Source organism: Archocentrus centrarchus, chromosome 7 (genome assembly GCF_007364275.1).
Source record: "Archocentrus centrarchus isolate MPI-CPG fArcCen1 chromosome 7, fArcCen1, whole genome shotgun sequence".
Taxonomy (NCBI): Eukaryota; Metazoa; Chordata; class Actinopteri; order Cichliformes; family Cichlidae; genus Archocentrus; species Archocentrus centrarchus.
Window position 1 is genome coordinate 20,973,318 of NC_044352.1, and position 19,504 is coordinate 20,992,821.

At 40.7% G+C, this 19,504-nt stretch overlaps 1 protein-coding gene across 1 annotated transcript; it reads right to left on the reverse strand.

Annotated features, from left to right (window-relative positions):
- Positions 1-1,757: 1,757 nt before the first annotated feature.
- LOC115782701 (ATP-dependent 6-phosphofructokinase, muscle type-like) lies at positions 1,758-17,680 on the reverse strand. Its single transcript, XM_030733056.1, has 23 exons — positions 17,421-17,680; positions 13,898-14,022; positions 12,893-12,966; positions 12,686-12,763; positions 10,068-10,257; positions 9,434-9,599; positions 9,299-9,343; positions 8,705-8,813; positions 8,509-8,604; positions 8,325-8,417; positions 7,932-8,057; positions 7,781-7,845; positions 7,341-7,404; positions 7,087-7,233; positions 6,206-6,276; positions 6,024-6,111; positions 5,757-5,909; positions 4,364-4,528; positions 4,026-4,087; positions 3,388-3,499; positions 3,183-3,282; positions 2,258-2,363; positions 1,758-2,166 (listed from the first exon to the last, which is right to left on the reverse strand). Exons 2-23 carry the CDS (start codon positions 13,986-13,988, stop codon positions 2,025-2,027), a joined length of 2,343 nt encoding a protein of 780 aa, XP_030588916.1. The 5' UTR covers positions 13,989-14,022; positions 17,421-17,680; the 3' UTR covers positions 1,758-2,024.
- Between the last annotated feature and the right edge of the window lie 1,824 nt (positions 17,681-19,504).

Here is a 19,504-nt window from a genome sequence, read left to right on the forward strand (position 1 = left end):
TTTTGTGTTGTTAGCTGATATGATTGGCCCCTGGTGCAGCCTTCTGCTGCTGTAGTCCATCTGCTTCAAGGTTTGATGGATTGTGTGTTCAGAGATACTCCTTTGCATAGTTTGATTGTAATAAGTTATTTGAGCTATTGTTGCCCTCCTATCAGCACCAAGTAGTGTGTCCATTCTCCTCTGACCTCTGACATCAACAAGACATTTTCAGAGAACTGCTGCTCACTGGACTGAGCTTTAGAAAGCTCTCTTGACCATGTCTACATGACTAAATGCACTCAGTCTCTGGCATATGATTGGCTGGTTAGATATTTGTGTTAATGAGCATTTGAATACGTTAATCTAATAAAGTGAGTGAGTATATATAGGCTAGGATCCTATAAATCACTCACTGAGTTTTATTTAAAGTCTCCTTATCCTCACAGTCATATTTGAACTTCAGTGAAACTGTAAATTAGAGAGCCTCATAAAAATAAGTCAGTAAACACTGATTTTGTTATAAAAAATTCTCAGCCACAAATCTACCAAAATTGATGCAACAGAAATGAAAGGAAAGGCTACTTCAGTTTTAGTCACAGCAGTATTACACAGCTCTTCAGTGAATGTCTATAACTTTTAAAAGAATGGTTTGGTTTGTTATTATGGCTTATTCCATAAGCTATCTATTTTTTTTGTGAGAAAACCATACTAATCATAGCTTATTGTAAGAAGAGAATATTTGTTTTTTTTTAATGTCTGCAGAGAATATTTAAGAGCAGTAAAACAGAGATTACAGTGAATCCTTTTTCTTTAGCTGCACACAGCTGAAGTATTCTTCATGAGCAGGATAAAGAAAAACGAGGCTGTTGTACACATATATACCTATAGATACATAAATATGTGTGTGTGTGTGTGTGTGAGATCAAGCATAACATTATGACCACCCGCCTAATATTGAGTTAGTTTCCTTTTTGCCACGTCGAGACTAGACCACTGAAGGTGTGCTGTGGTATCTGCACCAAGATGTTAGCAACAGATGCTTTAAGTCCTGTAAGCTGTGAGGTGGAGCCTCCGTGGATTGGACTTGTTTATCCAGCACATCCCACAGATGCTCGATTGGATTGAGATCGTGGCAATTTGGAGGCCAATTCAACACCTCAAACTCATTGTTGTGCTCCTCGAACCATTTTTGCTTTGTGGCAGAGCGCATTATCCTACTGAGAGAGGTCACCGCCATCAGGGAATACCATTTCCATGAAAGGGTGTACATGCTTTGCAACAATGCTTAGGTAGGTGGAATGTGTCAAAGTAAAATCCACATGGATGGCAGGTCCCAGGTCTTGCCATCCTGATGCTCACGTGCCCATTCTCTGAGCTTTTGGCAAGTGACGGGTCAACGTGGTCACCCTGACTGGTCTGCGGTTATGCACCCCTGTACATAAACTGCAATGCTCTGTCTTCTGACACCTTTCTATCAGAACTAGTATTAATTTTTTTTTTTCAGCAATTTGAGCTACAGTAGTTTGTCTGATGGATCAGACCACATAAGCCAGCCTTCAATCCCCATGTACATCAGTGAGCCGTGGCCACCCATGACTGTCACTGGTTCACCAATGATCATCCAGATGATTATTAGGTCATGCAGTTGCTAGATCTTTAATGGTATAATCAGTGTGTTTGCTGTATGGGTTCGATCAGACACCGTTATGGTAAAAATTTATCTGCTACTTACTCAGGACAGTTCACATTAATCTCCATTAATCACCAACAAAACAGCATTTTGGGGCTTATCAATCATCTTTAATCTGGTTAAACATCTTTTTCTCTTTTGCACTGTGTATTCAGGGAAAGTTTTCCAGGATGAAGAGGGCAACAACGAGGAATCAGACAGACAATCAGGACAGGAAAAATAGCAACTCTTTTACTGGGGCACCTGGACAGATGGTTAAACAAAACAAAACAAAACAAAACAAAACAGGAGTTTGTATATGGCAAAGAACAAAATTCCCCTTTCCAACAGTGTGCTACCAGGGAGTAGACTGAGCCTACTTCCCAAGAAAACTACTCTTCTTGATCACATGTTCCATGTCTGCGTGTTCAGAGGTGTCCAGCTTGATGTCATATTTAGCCAAGATCTTCATGATGGGCCTGATTTTCAGCCACCACTGTGTCTTTGGGATGCGGCGCCTGCAACAGACACAAGAGGGATGAGTCACCCTGACACTTCTTACTGTACTTACATTCTTACAATATGTGAGCTGAAAAATATGCATCATACTCAAAATCCGTGTCTTCCTTCAGTTCAACAAGAGGCTGGAAGGTTAGCGCCCTCTTTCTCATTCCCAGCACACAAGCAGAGTCTGCTGTGTTAGCAAAGATACGACCTAAAAACCCCAGAGAGGAAAAAAAAATAAAAAAAAAAATCCACAATTCATGATTCATATTCCAGATGCTTTATTGAAGGGAAGGTAGCAACTCCACAATATGAAGACATGTATGAAATAGTTGTATCATGTTTTTAAAGTTTGTATTTCTATGATGATTATATACAGTAGTTTTAGCAGCAATAACTTGAAGTAATGTTTTTCTGTATGACTATCAGTCTCTCACATCATTGTGGAGGAATTCTGGCCCACATTAAATTTGTGGACATTAATTTATGCACACTGCTCTTAATGTCCTGCCACAGCATCTCAATCAGGTTGAGGTCTAGACTTTGACTGGGTCATTGCAGCACCTTTATCCTTTACTTTTACAGCCATTGTGTTGGACATTAGATGCCTTGATTGTCCTTTTTCATGACCAATTTGGGTCAAGCTTTAGCTGTCAGACAGACGGCCTCAAATTTGACCCTAGAATACTTTGGTATACAGAGGAGTTCATGGTCAACTCAATGACCGCAAGGTGCCCAGATCCCGTGGCTGCAAAACAAGACCAAATCATGACCCCCTCTACCACTGTGCTGGACAGCTGGTATTGCTTTTCTAACATCACTGCTGATGTCTTTCCTTCTTGGCATTGTGTTAACACCTGAATGCTGCAGACCAGCAAAACTACTAAAATGTCTGCTTCTCTAGAGGTGCTCACACTGGCTGATGACCCATTAATTAATTTAAATTGATTAGCAGCACCTGTGTGCTATTTATTCTCCCACATACATGCACGCACAGAGTTTTACAGAGTTTGGTTATAAGTCCACGTACCGTGCCTATAGCACTCCTTAAGTTTGTCAGTCAGCCACAGAACAGCTTTGGCACCCATTTTTGTGCCAAAGTTTCTGTCGAAGGGTGTGGGAGTGCCGCCCTGCAGTTGGTAGAGGCACAGGCAGTTAGAATAAAATGCAGAAAAACAAAGAGAAAAATCAATTACCGTGTGTGATTTTTGGACACTTTCCCCACATGAACACACCTGCTGCATGTGTCCAAGGACATTCTTACGGCAGTCAAAGATGCCTTTTCCCTCCTCTGAGTACAGGTTGAAGATGAAGTCAGTCGTATAATTAGGACTGCAGCTCTCATTCCTTGTGAACATTGAACAGTTAATTATTCTATTGTCATCGGGACTTTGTTTTTGTTGGTAACAGGTGAAAAAAAAATTAAAAATTGGGGTCTTTTCAATTCAAGGGTCCCAGAAAGTTTTGACAGTGAGCCAAGTAAACTAAAGCAGCTAAATACAATTCAGCTTTCATCAGTTTTCTTAAACTGTGACTTTACTACTGTGACTAAAATGCATTCAGTTAATATTGCCTGTTGCATAAAACATAATGTACACCAACTTGTCTCCTGGGTTCATAATGTGTAAAAATACTAATTTTTTATGTTTGTACTATGGAAAATGGAAGACATCATTCAAGGCACTGCTAAATCAGTAATAAACAATGAACAGTGAGCTACAGCATGCGCATATTCACTGGTTTTATTCTGCAGCATTTACCCCGATTACAGGTTTTTCAGCAGGCATTGAACTTTTTCCTGCTGCACCTCATTTATTTTCCCTAGCAGAAAAAACAAAAAAAAACAAAAACAAAAAAAAAACACAACACCTACCTGAGAATCAGACCTCTCTTCACTGTTGTCTTCATCTTCTCGACAACATGCTGTACATTCGCCTGTGAGCAAAGTTCAAACAAATTCCTTCTCAGTCTCCAAAACTTTAAACACTGAAAACTGAAATGGAAAACCAAAGAATCCCACACAACTGAACTCATTATTTTTCTGTCTTTGAACCCTCTTCAGGAAAAATTCATTCAAGAAATACAGACCGAAATGTAGCATTAAGTCATTTCAAGCAATAAACAGTGTGCAGGATTTTTTGGTTCTCTTTTGGAGTCCCGAACAGTCAAAACTGGATGGCATGCCCTGTTCTTCAATGACCTTTAACTCACCTCCAGATCTCTAATGTCAAATTTTTCTTCATAGATGTAAGCAGCATCAGCCCCAGCAGCCAAACCAGCCATGGTGGCCAAGTAGCCACAGTATCCACCCATAGTCTCAACGATAAACACACGGCGCTTGGTACCTGCCGCAGACTGCTTGATCCTGTCACAGGTCTGCAGAGAAACAAACCAGAAAGAAAGGGGTTTTAGCTTTTTGTTTTAATCTGTGTGTGTGTGTGTGTGTGTGTGTGTGTGTGTGTGTGTGTGTGTGTGTGTGTGTGTGTGTGTGTGTGTGTGTGTACACACCAATCATGTACAACATTATGACCTGCCTAATACTGTGTTGGTCCCCCTTTTGTTTCCAAAACAGCCCTGACCCATCAAGGCATCGACTCCACTAGACCCCTGAAGGTATGATGTGGTATCTGGCACCAACATGTCAGCAACAGATCCTTTAGGTTGGGATCAGACTTGTTTGTACAGCACATCCCACAGATCCTTGATTGGATTGTGAGCTCTGTAATTTGAAGGCTAAGTCAACACTCCAAACTCATTTTGTTCCTCAATTCCTGAACCATTTTTGCTTTGTGCCAGGGCGCATTGTCCTGCTGAAAGAGGCCACAGAGATCAGGGAATATCGCATCCAAGAAAGGGTGTATATGCTCTGTAACAATGCTTAGGTAGGTGGTATGTGTCAAAGTAACATCCACACGGATGGCAGGACCCAAGGTTTCCCAGCAGAACACTGCTCAAAGCATCAACTGCCTCCTCCTGCTTGCCTTCTTCCCTTAGTACATCCTGGAGCCAGGTGTTCCCCAGGTAAGCGATGCACATGCGCCCAGCCATCCACATGATCAAAAGAAAATATGATTCGTCAGACCAGGCCACCTCCTTCCATTGCTCTGTGGTCCAGTCCTGACGCTCACGTGACCATTGTTGGAGCTTCCAGCTGTGGACAGGGGTCAGCGTGGGCACCCTGACTGGTCTGCAGTTATGCAGCCCCATACACAACAAACTGTGATGCGCTGTACATTCTGACACCTTTCTATCAGAACCTTTTCAGCAATTTGTGCTACAGTAGCTCGTCTGTTAGATCGGACCACACAGGCCAACTTTCGCTCCCCACGTGCATCACTGAGCCTTGGCCACCCACGACCCTGTCGCTGGTTCACCACTGATCCTTCCTAGGACCACTTTTGATAGATACTGAGCACTGCAGACTGGGAACACCCCACAAGAGCTGCAGTTTTGGAGATGCTCTGACCCATGTCAACCTCACTCAAATCCTTACACTTGCTCGTTTTTCCTGCTTCTAACACATCAGCTTTGAGTGTTATCCACTTCACCTGTCAGTGGTCACAATGTTATGCGTGATCGGTGTATGTGCTGTTAAGCCACTAACGGAGGTGATGGCGTTCAGGGCAGTGTCAGCGCCGATGCTAAAGTCAGAGCCAGGAACGTTGTTGGACACAGTGGCAGGGATAACCACAATGGGAATGCACATCTCCTCATATTTCTCCCTAGCCTGCACCAGCTCAAGGCCTCCAACATATGCCTGCAGCAAGGGAGGAGAAAGAGATTCATTAGTTTCTGTGCTACTAAAAAGAGTTCAGAAACTTTCAAGCTTTGAGTGAGATGAAAAGAAACAAAGGCCTCTGCCACATCTTACTTCAAAGCCACCAATGATCACCAAAGCATGGATGCTGAATTTGGCAATGTTCTGGCTGATTTCCTCCAACCTTTTGCCTGGAAGAGTTCTTCAGGAAAACCCAGACAAATACAGTGAAAAGATGTTTACTTGTCCAAACAAACATTTGCCTCTGAAAAACTTTTTTTTTTTTTTTTTTTTACCTCTTGGTACCTAACATTGAACCTCCTTTTCCAGTCCAGCCAGTCACCGAAGTCCAGGTGATGGGCTCGATCTGTAGTGAATAGGAATATTTAATTAAGATTGAATACCCAATAGCGAAACATTTACAACTACTGGAAAACAGACAAAAAAAAAAATTACAGTATACATACAACAAAGCAATAAATGACCTTTTAGTGGAAGCCTTTTATTTGAAAGCATGCATTTGCATTTATCTCCCCCAATAAATAACATAACAGAAGAGGGCTTTTATTATGAAAGGCCTGTTTTTTTTACATAATACATGGATGCAACAAGGACTCCAATTTCATCCACGTGAGGTCTTTTATTTTACTCCCAATATAAATTCCGAGCTCATTCAACCACAGAACCAACTTATGCCACACAAACACAGTACACAGACTGTGTACTGAGTCCAGGCAGCAACAGTGCCACAGCAACTCCTCTTTCTCCTCTGATGCAGTACAGACATCAGGTGGTGCTCATTAAAGCATAGAAAGACATCATGGTATGTTTAATTTGTTAGGCTTGTATCTAATAAAGTATCTTTTGACACTATGACTACAGCCCCATGTGTTTATAGTGCTTTGTTAGCCTCTGTATTGTTGAAGGAATGCTTCAAATGACACAGGTGTAACACTTGTGTGAAAGACTTTATTCATACTAATATATTACCATCGTGACTGCTATGTGGATGTTTTTGCTCATCTTTGTTGATTTGATAGTTACCACAACACCAAAGGGAACAACCAGCAGATTTCTAGTCTTTGTAGCTGATTTATGAAGAGTTCTGCATTTGTGACATTGGCTCTCTGGTTTAAAAGCAAAACAAATTCACACACACACACACACAAAAAGTTACCTGTCCTTGAGCCAGACCGTCAAAGCCATCGTGGACAGCCAACATGGAATGACCCTGGATGATCCCCATCCTCACTGCTGCACGCACTGCTGAATTCATACCAGCACAGGGAGCGCCGATGTTCATAATGGCCACGTTGATGTTACTCTGCCAGTAACAGACAGACACAATGAGACAGCTGAAGGTCACTTAATTGAATTCAGTAATAACAGGTGTTAGTGAAAAGTGTGGTTTAGAAAGTGAAGGTCGCTCACCTTAACATCTGGAGGATTGATGTGAGCCAGCAGCTTGTATGTATTCCAGTTGTTTTCAAAACTCCTACACATCACAAATGAGGGTTAGTGGGTTATTAGCTAGATTCAAAATATGGCTGGGCTGTTAGACTTTTACAGTACTTAGTCAAATTACAAAATATTAATTATCGTCTGATATTTAAATGGCACTACAAAATTTATTTTGAAAAGTTTTTAATTGATTATGTGTGCCATTTATTGTTTCATTTGTCCAGCCCACGTGTTGGCAGTCTTCTGTTCTTCTATAGGATGGATTTCTATTAACTTAATTTGTCAGTATTAAGCATGGTAAAAATGTATTTATTACAATAGCACACTTAATGCTCCACAGTTATGCAAAGTTAGTCAAACAGTTGAATTTTTTTTTTTTTTTTTGCTGTCACTCTCTGGAAAATACGTACTTTCCTCTGAGCTTGATGGCATCGTCAAATCTGCCCTGAGCCATGGCAGCAGCCACTTCTTTGGTCTATAAAACACAAAGTCATCATAGTCTTAGTGGATATCCTTCCAAACAAGTAGAGCAACACACTAATCATCTTTTTACTGACATACCACTTGCACGCACTCCATGAGCGGCAATCTGATGGCTTGATTCCCCGACAAGGTGACCACACAGGCGGGAGTGTCTGGGGTGGCCTCCAGCAGTGCCATCACCGCCTCCACACCCATTCTGCTGCCCTGTGAGAAACAAACAGTTGGTTTACCAGAGGGGTATACTACAAAGGACGCTCAACACAGCCAGGTTTTCTTTGCATTAGCTCGCTTTACAAAACCTAAAGAGTTACCATGGTGATTTAGCCAGGAAAAAGAAGAGCCACTTATATGACACAGAAAACTGAGTTTTAGCTGAATGTAGCTTGCTAAGCCATTAATCTCACTTTGTAGCACAGAAGTAGAGGCATATACTGAGTAGATTATACTCTTGTGCTTTACTGGGATACTCACCAGGATTCTGTCGAAGGCAGAGGGTGTTCCTCCTCTCTGCACGTGTCCAAGAACAGTGGTGCGGGTATCAAAACCGAGCCTGTCAGTCACCAACTGGACACAAACAAATCCACCTGTTTGTTTAGTTTATTGTCAGCGTAATTTCCAATAATCCTTACGCAGCAAAAATAACGATACAGCTTGCCTTTTTGATGTGGTCAGATGTAATTGGTTTGCCATCTTTGCACATCGCGCCCTCGGCCACGATGATAACATTCAGACGAGACCCTCGGGCTCTTTGCTAAAAAAAAAAAAAAAAAAAAAAAGACCAAAAGGAGACAAAAGTACAATTACGTATGCGAAGAGAAGGTGTGGCCATCTTCAAATGAAGATATACTTACATCTGACAGCCTCCTGCACAAGTGGTTCTCCCAGCCATCATCTGGTGGCATCTCGGGAATGAACACCCAGTCAGCTCCACAGGCCAGAGCTGTCACCAGGGCCAGGTACCTGCACGCATGCACGCATGCACGCATGCACGCATGCACGCATGCACACACACACACACACACACACACACACACACACACAGTTAACCAGTAAGATTCATACATGACTCAGCCACAGGAACACTTTCTTTTGTGCTGCAATCACTAAATAGCTTAAAATAGAAAAAACAGTCATAAAATCCCATCGATCCACTGAAACAAGCAGTACAAATGCATTAAGTTGCAATTTGTACCAGCATCATATTGATATGAAAACCGTACTTGAAGAGCTATTCAGTTTCTTGCCACAAAAACAAAATTACTTTATATAATGCAGCATACCTACATGTCTTTAAATATGAATTAGAATAAATGGATTTCTAAGGGGTACTTATTGTTAAACATGTATATTGATGGGGTAAGCAACAACGTGAGAGAACACATGCAAATATAATACTATCTTTTACACTAATTATGTATAGAGACAAGTACACATAGAGTACTGACCCACAGTGTCTGCCCATAACCTCCAGTATGAATGTCCTCTGGTGGCTGTGGAGTTCAAATTTTACATATGCAGAATCAGTATATGTGCTTTAAATTGACAGAATACCAATACTGTGTTACATGCTGCTGTCTGACCTCTGTGCAGTCGTGGTGATGGCGTCAACCACCTCAATAATGCGGTGCAGGGCGGAGTCAGTGCCGATGGTCATGTCAGTGCCGCAGAAGTCATTGTCGATGGAGCCGACTATGCCAACGATATTGAGGTGGGACGATTTCTTGGCTTCTTCTTCAGTGATCTTACCTGCAGACATAATACATAATGATGATGATATAAGAACATTGTTCACATTCTTGTCAGTCACACATTAAAATTGGGGAACAGTGGTCCCAAATTTATACTATACTCAGAGAATGAATCTACAGACAAGCAGTTACGACCTGCCAAGAAGAAGTGCAGCAAAGAGAGCTTGTGCTGTTTCAAGGACAAAAGGGAGGTCACACTTTGATTACTTCTCTTGTTGTCAACTGTATATGGCATTTTGGAAATATTTCTAACTTCAGTTTTTAGTGCTCAAAACAATACAACACTACTGCATTTTCCTAGTGAATGAATCTGCTTTTCATTGTTTTTCTCTATCCCATCTTTTGGTGATGAATTAGAGAAGATCCTCGGAAGAGAGGAGGACGACAGACAGATTTTTGTCAGACACAAATGAGGAGATGAGGTTTAAAGATTTTAAAGAGTCATTATTCTTGCTTGTCTCTTTACCATCTCGGACCAGATCGACCAGCAGCTCGCTCCACTCAGTCCTGAACTCGTTGGCTCCCGTCAGACTGCCATCTCCTCCGATTACACACAGGTTGGTGATGCCCAGCTTCACCAGGTTGCAGGCGGCCTTCATACGACCCTCTCTGGTTCTGAAGTCCTTGCAGCGAGCACTGCCGATGACAGTACCTCCCTAACACAGGAAAAGGAGAAGCTTTTATAACTTGTTTTGAAAATGTTAATGCAGCATTTACAGACATTTAACCTGTCAATATTTTCAATAACAGGTGCCTACAATAGAGCTCCTCTTGGCACAGCAAAGATGTTTAGCACAACAGCGCATGTAGACAATAATTTTGCTTGCTTAAGCTGCCAGACAGCAGAGGTTAAAAAAAGAAAATAAAAAGGTTAATGTAGCATTTAACCTGACAATGATTTCCATAACAGTCAGTGTTAACTGCCTAAATTTAACTAGAAGGATATGCATCAGGTCAGCTTTTTAACAGCTCATTAGGACGCCCTGAATTCCCATCAGGTGAGGTTGCATCACAAGTAAAGATATCTTGATGAAATCTGCCACAGCCTCTGTTCGCCGCTGCTATCATTATCACATGCTTCATGAATCTCAGTGTGTCAACCCTTTCCCCACTGCCAGGCTGCTGTATTTAGACAGATGAATATGAATGATGCGCTTCAACAGCATTACCACCACCCTTCAATCGCAGGGTCGAGCCACTCGCTTAATGTCGTCACTCAGCTTATCATGATATCAGAAGCTTTTGACTCCAGTAAGTATATTAAAGGTTAAAAGGATCAGTTTACTCAAAATACAACCCCAATTCCACAAAAGGCGGGACAGTGTGTAAAATGTAAATAAAAACAGAATGCAACAATTTGCAAATTTCATAAAGCCATATTTTATTCACAGTCGAAGACAGAAAAAAAAAATCAAACGTTTAAACTGTGAAAATGCACCATTTTCGGAAAACTACTAGCTCATTTTGAACTAGACAGCAACATGTCTCAAAAAACATAGGGACGGAGCCATGTTTATCACTGTGTATCATCCCCTCTTCTTTTAACAACAGTCAGTAAATATCTGGGAATTGAGGAGACCATTTGCTGGATTTTTGGGAGAGGAATGTTGTCCCAATCTTGTCTGATACAGGGTTCTAGCTACTCAGCAGTCGTGAGTCTGCTCTGGCATGTTTTTCATTTCATAACGTGCCAAATGTTTTCAGTTCTGGATGGCAGATGGGCTAATTCAGCAACCAGACTCTCCTACTATGAAGCCATGCTGTTGTAATAAATCCAGGATGCGTCTTACCATCATTTTAGAGAAATAAGTAAGGGCTTCTCTGGATGGGCGCATATGTTGCTCTAAAACCTGTGTATATGTTTCAGCATTGATACCTAGGCATCGATTGATACCTTTGTGAATATCAAGCTTTTACACTGAGGAACATTATCATAATCAAAATATGGGTTTATTTACAGTTTACACAGCTTCCCAACTTTTTGTTGGATTCGTGTTATAGAGCTTCCCCTAGACCTCCGTTCACATGCAGCCAGGAAGATAGTTTAACTTTTATCTGCAGTACATTTGAGATATCCACTTTTCAGATTTACACTGGCAAAAACAACATGCCTTTCCAATAGACCAATAATCTAAAAACACGCTGGGCTTAACGAGTTTGTAAACTGTTAACATTTTAATTTTAGTTTGTTAGGCGCTCTTTGTGTGAACAATTTGGAAGTTAGACATATAGTTTGAGTGAAAGCAGAGTTCTGGAGATTCAATGTGAAATGTCATGTGTGTAAACATTGTTCATTATGGAGGGAAGTGACTCAGGATCTTAAAAGCTGATAAAAGATGAGTTGTATCAGAATTCCCTTTGGCCCGTTAATGTGATTTCTTTCCAAAAGGTGTCTCTTCAAATATTAATCCTTGTTAAAGATACAAAGCAGATTAATTCTGTTATGAAAGCAGATTTTTATCAACTGAGGCTTCTTTCTAAAGGTCAAGTCCTTCTTATCTTTTAAAACTTTTACATGCTATTATTTCAACTCCACTTGACAACTGTAACACCCTTTACATCACACCTCTCTTTCAAGTCTTCAATTGGTCCAAAATGCCGCTGTTTGCCTTCTCACCATATCGCCCCTGTTCTGCCTCCCTTCACTGGCTTCCTGTGCATTTTAGGATTGATTTTAAAATTTTACTGTATGTTTTTAAATCCCTTAATGGAATGGCTCCATTGTATCTTGCTGATCTCTGAACACCTTATGTTTCCTCAAGGTCACTGAAATCTGTTCACCAGCTACTCCTCCATGTTCCAAAACCTAGACTTAAGAACGGAGGGGGGGGGGGGGGGGGGGGGGGGGGGGGGGTGAATCAAGCTTTCTCAGCCATAGCCCCTAAACTGTGGAATAAGCTGCCCCTCGTGCAAGGTCAGACTCCACCTTGAATGTTTTTAAGGCATACTTTAAAAACTTTTAAAACTCCTTTTTATTCTTTGGCTTTAAATCTGGAGTGAGAGCTAAAGTATTTAGGCTGTCATATTATCTTTTACTTTTTTATTGTGTTAGACTTTGTTTCATGTCAGCTGCACATCACTCACCAGCTGAAGCATCATAGACACACTCTCCCACGATGCGAGACAAATGTGTTCTCCTCCATCCACCAGGCCCTGGTAGCCCTACAACACGTGCCAAACATACACTGTTAAGCTTCAGCTGCTGATTTCTTTCTTGACTTTAACAGACAAGTCTCTCTTATGAGTCTCTGTCTTATATTATGATGCGTCACCTGTATGCAGCTCAAATACCTCATGGACAAAGTAGACTTTGGCTCCAGTGTAGATGCCAACTCTGACTGTGGCTCTCACTGCTGCATTCATGCCTGAAACACACAAATGACCTGATCTGTGATAACTGACCATTTTATGCTTTATATCAAACACTAGCTAAACAGCTTCCAGCTTCATCTTAACCTTTAAGTGACTCAGTCTGTACACTGGCACATGTCAAGCCAAGAATAGACATAAGGGAAAGTTGTGTCTTGTGCACCATCTTGTCCTTTGATGTCCAGTACACTAAAGGCCACTGTGAGACTTTGTGTTGTGGCTGGCTGGGATGTTGCAGCTCTCGTTTCAACTGACAGCAGCTGTGGTCGGGGGCGTTTCTCTTGTCCATACCAGAGAAAGGTCACTGGCACTAAGATTAGCTCCAAATATGTAAAATAAGGGAAGAGTGGAAGAGGACAATAAAGCTCCAAAAGCGTTTGTAGGATAAAAATAAAAAGGAGAGAAAAGTTTCTATTTATTATTTCACATTCACTACCACATTATTGTACTTGAACAAAAGCAGTGACAACAGCATCTTGAACTTGAACCTTTAAATGAGCTGAGCTAAGCGTTTATTTGTAAAGTGCCCAATTTTAAACCCCACTACACTTCCAAAGTGAAACATTACAAGCATAATAACATTAGGCATTGATGGTGCAGTTAATCCAAGATGTAATCCTCTTATCATGCACCTGACTTCAAGCAGGACTTAAAGCCAAAACGCCATCAGCCTCTGACAGCTGGCATTCAGCATTGGAAAAAAAGAAAAGAAAAAAAAAAATTTGCTTGGTCCTTTGGTTTCTGATCTTATTTAAGATGTTGTGCAGTCAGAGAATTAACATGATACTTCCCTGCCCTCCATAAGACAAAGAAACTAGGCCTTTTACAGCTTGTTGAGTACTTAGATACATCAGCAGAGAAGATGCTGTCTGATTGTTTTTCCACCCTCCACTGAGACTAAAGCTATAGTTAGAATGCTCTGCTTACCCTGGGCGTCTCCTCCTGATGTCAACACAGCGATGGATCGTCCGACCCCCATTTTTGTGGGGTCCACAGTTGGTTGGAGGTCCTTAGACATGTTTCCAGAGGGGCCAGACAGACAGGTGGCCTTACTGAAGGAGGGAGGGGGGAGAGAGAAAAGGAAAGAAAAGTTCAGGTCTCAGCTCTCCCTTCACTCTCTTCTTCTCAGCGGAGCCCGAGTGAATCCACCAGTTTTATAGACTACTGTTCCTGATACTGCCCCCTCCCACTCATACCCTCTGCTGCTCATTCGCACAGCTTAACTAAATATAATCGAGCGACCACCTGCAGAGACCACCTGCAGTGCACAGTTAGAGGAACACAATGCACATGGCACTAATGTGACAGGAAAAAGTGTGAATACATCTAATCAGGTAATAAAGTATCAAAGTTTCGCTGTGAAAAAGTACCCATCCACTTAGTTACTCAATTCAAAATACTACCAACCTGTTTTGATTTGACTAGTTGAACAGGAAGACACACCCAGACCTGACTGGAGCCAGCCCTGTTCAGTAAACAGATCTTTTTCAAAGGATGACCTTTGGCCAGCTTCTGACAAGAAGGTCTCACCAGAAACACTGTGCCAAAAAAAATCAAATATATCTCTGGGTGACTGAGGGCAGTTTTATCTAAATTTATCAGTCTAGGAAGGGTTACAAAGCCATTTCTAAGGCTCTGAAACTTTTATGGTCCACAGTTTAAATACCTACACTTTGAAGACACATCTGATCTCAATGGGGGAAAAAATCATGCTGGATATTTATACTGATATGTACTGGGAAATGTGTTGGATGCCACATTGTTTGATGGAAATGAAAATCACCAACCTATAGAGAGCTGAATTCAAAGACACCCCAAAAATCCAAGTGAAAAATGATGCAACAGGCTGGTCCAGTTTACCAAAATTTCACTGCAACTTAAAATGGTACACTGTAGTTTGTATGGCCCCCATGTGCTTGTATGTATGCCTGACAAAGTCAGGCCATGCTCCTAATGAGACAGCGGATGGTATCCTGGGGAATCTCCTCTCAGATCTGGACCAGGGCATCATTGAGCTCCTGGACAGACTGAGGTGCAACCTGGCGGCATCAGATGTACCAAAACATAATGTCTGAGAACTGTTCTGTTGGATTTAGGTCAGACAAGCGTCGGGGCCAGTCGATGGGGGCAATTCCTTCATCCTCCAGGAATTGCCTGCATACTTTCATCACATGAGGCCGGGAATTGTCGTGCACTAGGAGGAACCCAGGACCCACTGCACCAGTGTAGGATCTGAGAATGGGTCCAAGGATTTCATCCTGATACCTAATGGCAGTCATGGTGCTGTTGCCTAGCCTGTAGAGGTCTGTGTGTCCCTCCATGGATATGTCTCCCCAAACCGTCACTGACCCATCACCAAACTGGTCATGCTGAATGATGTAACAGGCATCTCCAGACCCTTTCATGTCTGTTACATGCACTCAGGGTAAACCTGCTCTAGTCTGTGAAAATTACAGGGTGCCAGTGGTGGACCTGCCAGTTCTGGTATTCTATTACAAATGCCAATCAGGCTCCACGGTACTGGGCAGTGAACACAGGGCCCACTAGGTCCTCAGGCTAGCCTCATGAACTGTGTTTCTGGTTGTTTGGTCAGAAACATTCACACCAGTGGCCTGCTGGAGGTCATTTTGTAGCTCTGGCAGCTCACCCTGTTACTCCTTGCATCAAGGGGCATATACCGGTCCTGCTGATGGGTTAAGGACCTTCTATGGCCCTGTCCAGCTCTCCTAGAGTAACTGCCTGTCTCCTGGAATCTCCTCCATGCTCTTGAGACTGTGCTGGGAGACACAGCAAACCTTCTGGCAATGGCATGTATTGTTGTGCCATCCTGGAGGAGTTGGACTACCTGTGCAACCTCTGTAGGGTCCAGGTATTGCCTCATGCTACCAGCAGTGACACTGACCCAAGCAAAATGCAAAACTAGCGATAAAACAGTCAGAAAAGTTTCAGTGGCCTCCAGCTGTAAAATCATTCCTGTTTGGGGGTTGTTTCACTGTTGCCCATCTAGTGCACCTCTGTAACTTGGAAGAGTTGGATAAAAAAATCCAACTCTATTGGCTAATTAAAATATGATTTAAATAAATAAAGCCATCCTATTAAGTCCCATATTTGAGCACTAATACAACAGTAACTAAAAAATAAATCACATTGCCAAAAAGAATTATTTACAATTTCTTAATGGTATATAGTTGAATTTCACAATGAAGCAACATAAAACATTTAGAATACTTGCGAGCTGTACCACAAAAGCAAAAATATCATTAGACAGTCCAGTCTAAATAGAACAAAGTTTAATTTACAGAGTTTCCACAGTACTCTAATTATAGCTGAGAAAATAATTTAGTTAAATATATGCAAATTTTTTCTATTTTCAAGGCTCACTTTGTAAGCATGCATATTACCCTGGAGAAGTCTGATCATTTAGATTAAGTTAAAAACATTATAAAGTAAAAGTAGATTTCAGGTTTATGGCAAGAAAGGGCAGTGCACATTTCAGGCTTTTATCTTTAAAAGTTTGTGAGATATTCATGTTCAAACATTGCCTCAGATCTCAAAGTGCAAAAAAAAAAAAAAAAAAGGAGGCGGCCTGAAACTGAGTGGATGGGCTTTTAATTATTTAATATATGAAGTTAAAATTTCCCAGCAATCATTACACATGCAAATCAGACATGTTTGAGAAGAAAATGTTATTAATAAGTTGATGATTTGAGATAAATGGACCCATTATCTACAAATATCAGGTAACCATTTCCAAAGTTCCCCCAAAAGAATGGTAACAACTTTCATGAAGAGACCCCAAAAGGCCCTGCAGGCCTCCCTGACCTTAGTGAAGGTCAGTGATCCTGACTCCACCACCTGCAGCAGGGAGAATCTCACTGCCAGTTATCGGACTTTTTTGCTCCAGTACACCTTGATGAACTCGGAGAGTTTGGAGGACAGACATTAACCAAACAGAATCCCGCAAAACAACACATGCATGGAGGTGGCAGCTATGCTGCTTCTATTCAACGTTGCCACGTTGAGAGAACATGTGGGTCATCAAGCAAGACAATGAGCTCAAGCTTATGAGGAGAGCCCCCTGTGAATGAATCGGGATATAAAAATGTTTAGGACTAAAAAAATTTGGTCTAATACAAGTGTGCACGTGAAACCAAGTGAGATGATTTGGCACAACCTGCGGGGGAAAAAGCAGTTAATGCCTGCAAACTTTCCAAACAGCCTTTCTGCAGAATGATTAAACGGCTTTTGTTTTTTGGTGATTTTATGTATTATTATTTCGTTTTTGGTTTAAAACATCGGGAAAAAAACCCCCAACATCATTCATTTCTCAACCTTTTTTTTTTTTTCAAAAGCAACAACGTAACAAAAAAGTTTTACAGGAAATTTTCACCAAAGTCTCGTGGTGTGCAAGCTTTCCCCTCCACCCTCGATAAATCTGTAATCAGAATACCTTTGGAGAAGTTAATTTCACAATAAAAGCTGTGTGGTCCGATGTCACGTTCGCGCAGCTCGCTTTGTTTCCCGGGAGGCAAAACTGGAAAAAGGAAACCAGCAGCAGCTTCCCCCGTTTCTTTGTTTTAAACCAAAAATTAAAAATCAGGATTATCACGTGTGTCGTCAAAATCCAAAAAAACAGGAAACCCGAATTTTAAAAAAATCCAATTTTGTTTTTTGTTTGCTTTTTTTTTCCTCGCGCGCGCTCTCTCTCACTTTTTTGGGGGGGGGGGGGGGGGGGCAAATTAGGGTTTTCGTTCAGAACGACGAAGAAAGGAGGGATGTGACCCGGAAGTAAAAGTATACATCAAAAATAAAAGCGCACAGTCATTCAAACAAAGTTTATCGAACAGAAATCGTATTTATTTTTTGGTTTCTTTAACTTATACAAAATAAATAAATAAAAAAAGTTGTAATTGATCAAATCGGGTGAGGTATGCTATTTTATTTAATTACGCAGCACTATTTAACAGCCTAATTAAGTATAACGGCTGGGTGCATGGATTGCCGAGTGCCAGATAGAAATAACTAAAAATACGTAATTAATAAATGAATTAAATGTGTCATTAATCAATTAAAATTTGAATTAGTTACATAATTAATCTATCTTATTAAAAATAGATTTATTTTTCACTAGTTTGAATAATTATTTCATGGTTTAATCAACAGAATGTTCAGCAAATTTCTCTTGCAAACATTATACATACCTACATAATTCTTACTGTTCATCAAAGAAAAAACAACAGATTTTATTTTTATTCTAGTAGATTTCCAAAACGTATATCAGACCACTAGTGTTTATAATGTTTTTACCTCCTATGAGTTTCTCCAGATGTCAGCTATTGATTTTTTTTAATTGGATAAAAAAATTAAAAACAGGTAATTTAATCAATTGTGGACCATCATGGGGACATCACTCTTCAGGATATCCACAAACTGCATCAACATTGATGGTCCAGATGCTTCTGTTCCCAGTGAAAATGCTTTAATTATCCTCTCTGTATTAACATATTTTTAATGTTAGTTTGAATTGAAACTAAGCTGTTAAAAACAAGAGTAACATATTTGAACATCAGGAAATAAAGACAAATTATACCAACGGTGCTCCAGTGAGGCATTAAGGCTCACTAAAACTACCCAGTTATGAAACTTAACTTCAAACCACTAAATTCAGCAACAGCAAAATCTTAAAAGTGTATTTAGTGGAACAGAAACAGCAGTATTTTAAAATTTTATGTACAGGTTGGGGTGCTTTCCTCTGCCACTGCTGATTTTGTTCAAAATGTATTCTGGGATACCTGCCTGCCACAAATCCCCTCCACCACAAATTCAACTGACTGTGACACTGTGTGTTTCATATTTGAATCAATTAATGAAATATTTAATTATTAATATACATTAATATTAATTTAAGTATTAATTAAAATATGTATTTAATAAGCCGTGGAAACATAGGAAAACTGGACCACTTACAGTTTGTGTTCCATTAAATTAATGTGTTGCTCGTAGTTGTGGCCAAAGGTTTTGAGAGTCACACAAGTATGTTTTTAGATTGTTGTTAAATGTTTCTATGGTATACTGAAGTATAATGAAAAGCATTTCATAAGCTTCAAATGCTTTATGAAGTTTATGTAAAGAGTCGATATTTGCAGTGTTGACCCTTCCTTTTCAAGACCTCTGCATGCTGCTCCATCATGCTGGAAAAGATGGTTTCAGCTTTGACTCACAGGGAGTGTTCAGTGATGTGAAAAAAAACCCCCATTTAAATAGGTTTACTCAAATTTTATATAAGCAAAGTAAGGTTCAGGTACTCCGTTTTATTCCTTATTGATGCTCATCAGTGAAAGACAAAAACTTCCTCCTCTTGCTCCTGGGCAGGTTAAATCTGTAGTTTACCATGAGATGTAACTCAGTGCCAACGCCCTTCATAACATTGAAAACCCAGTTAAACTTGATGTTGCCTCACTAAGCACCAAATCCTGCTTCATGCAGAGGTCTGGGCTTGGAAATCTGTTTTTGATTTAACAGCACAAATGAAAA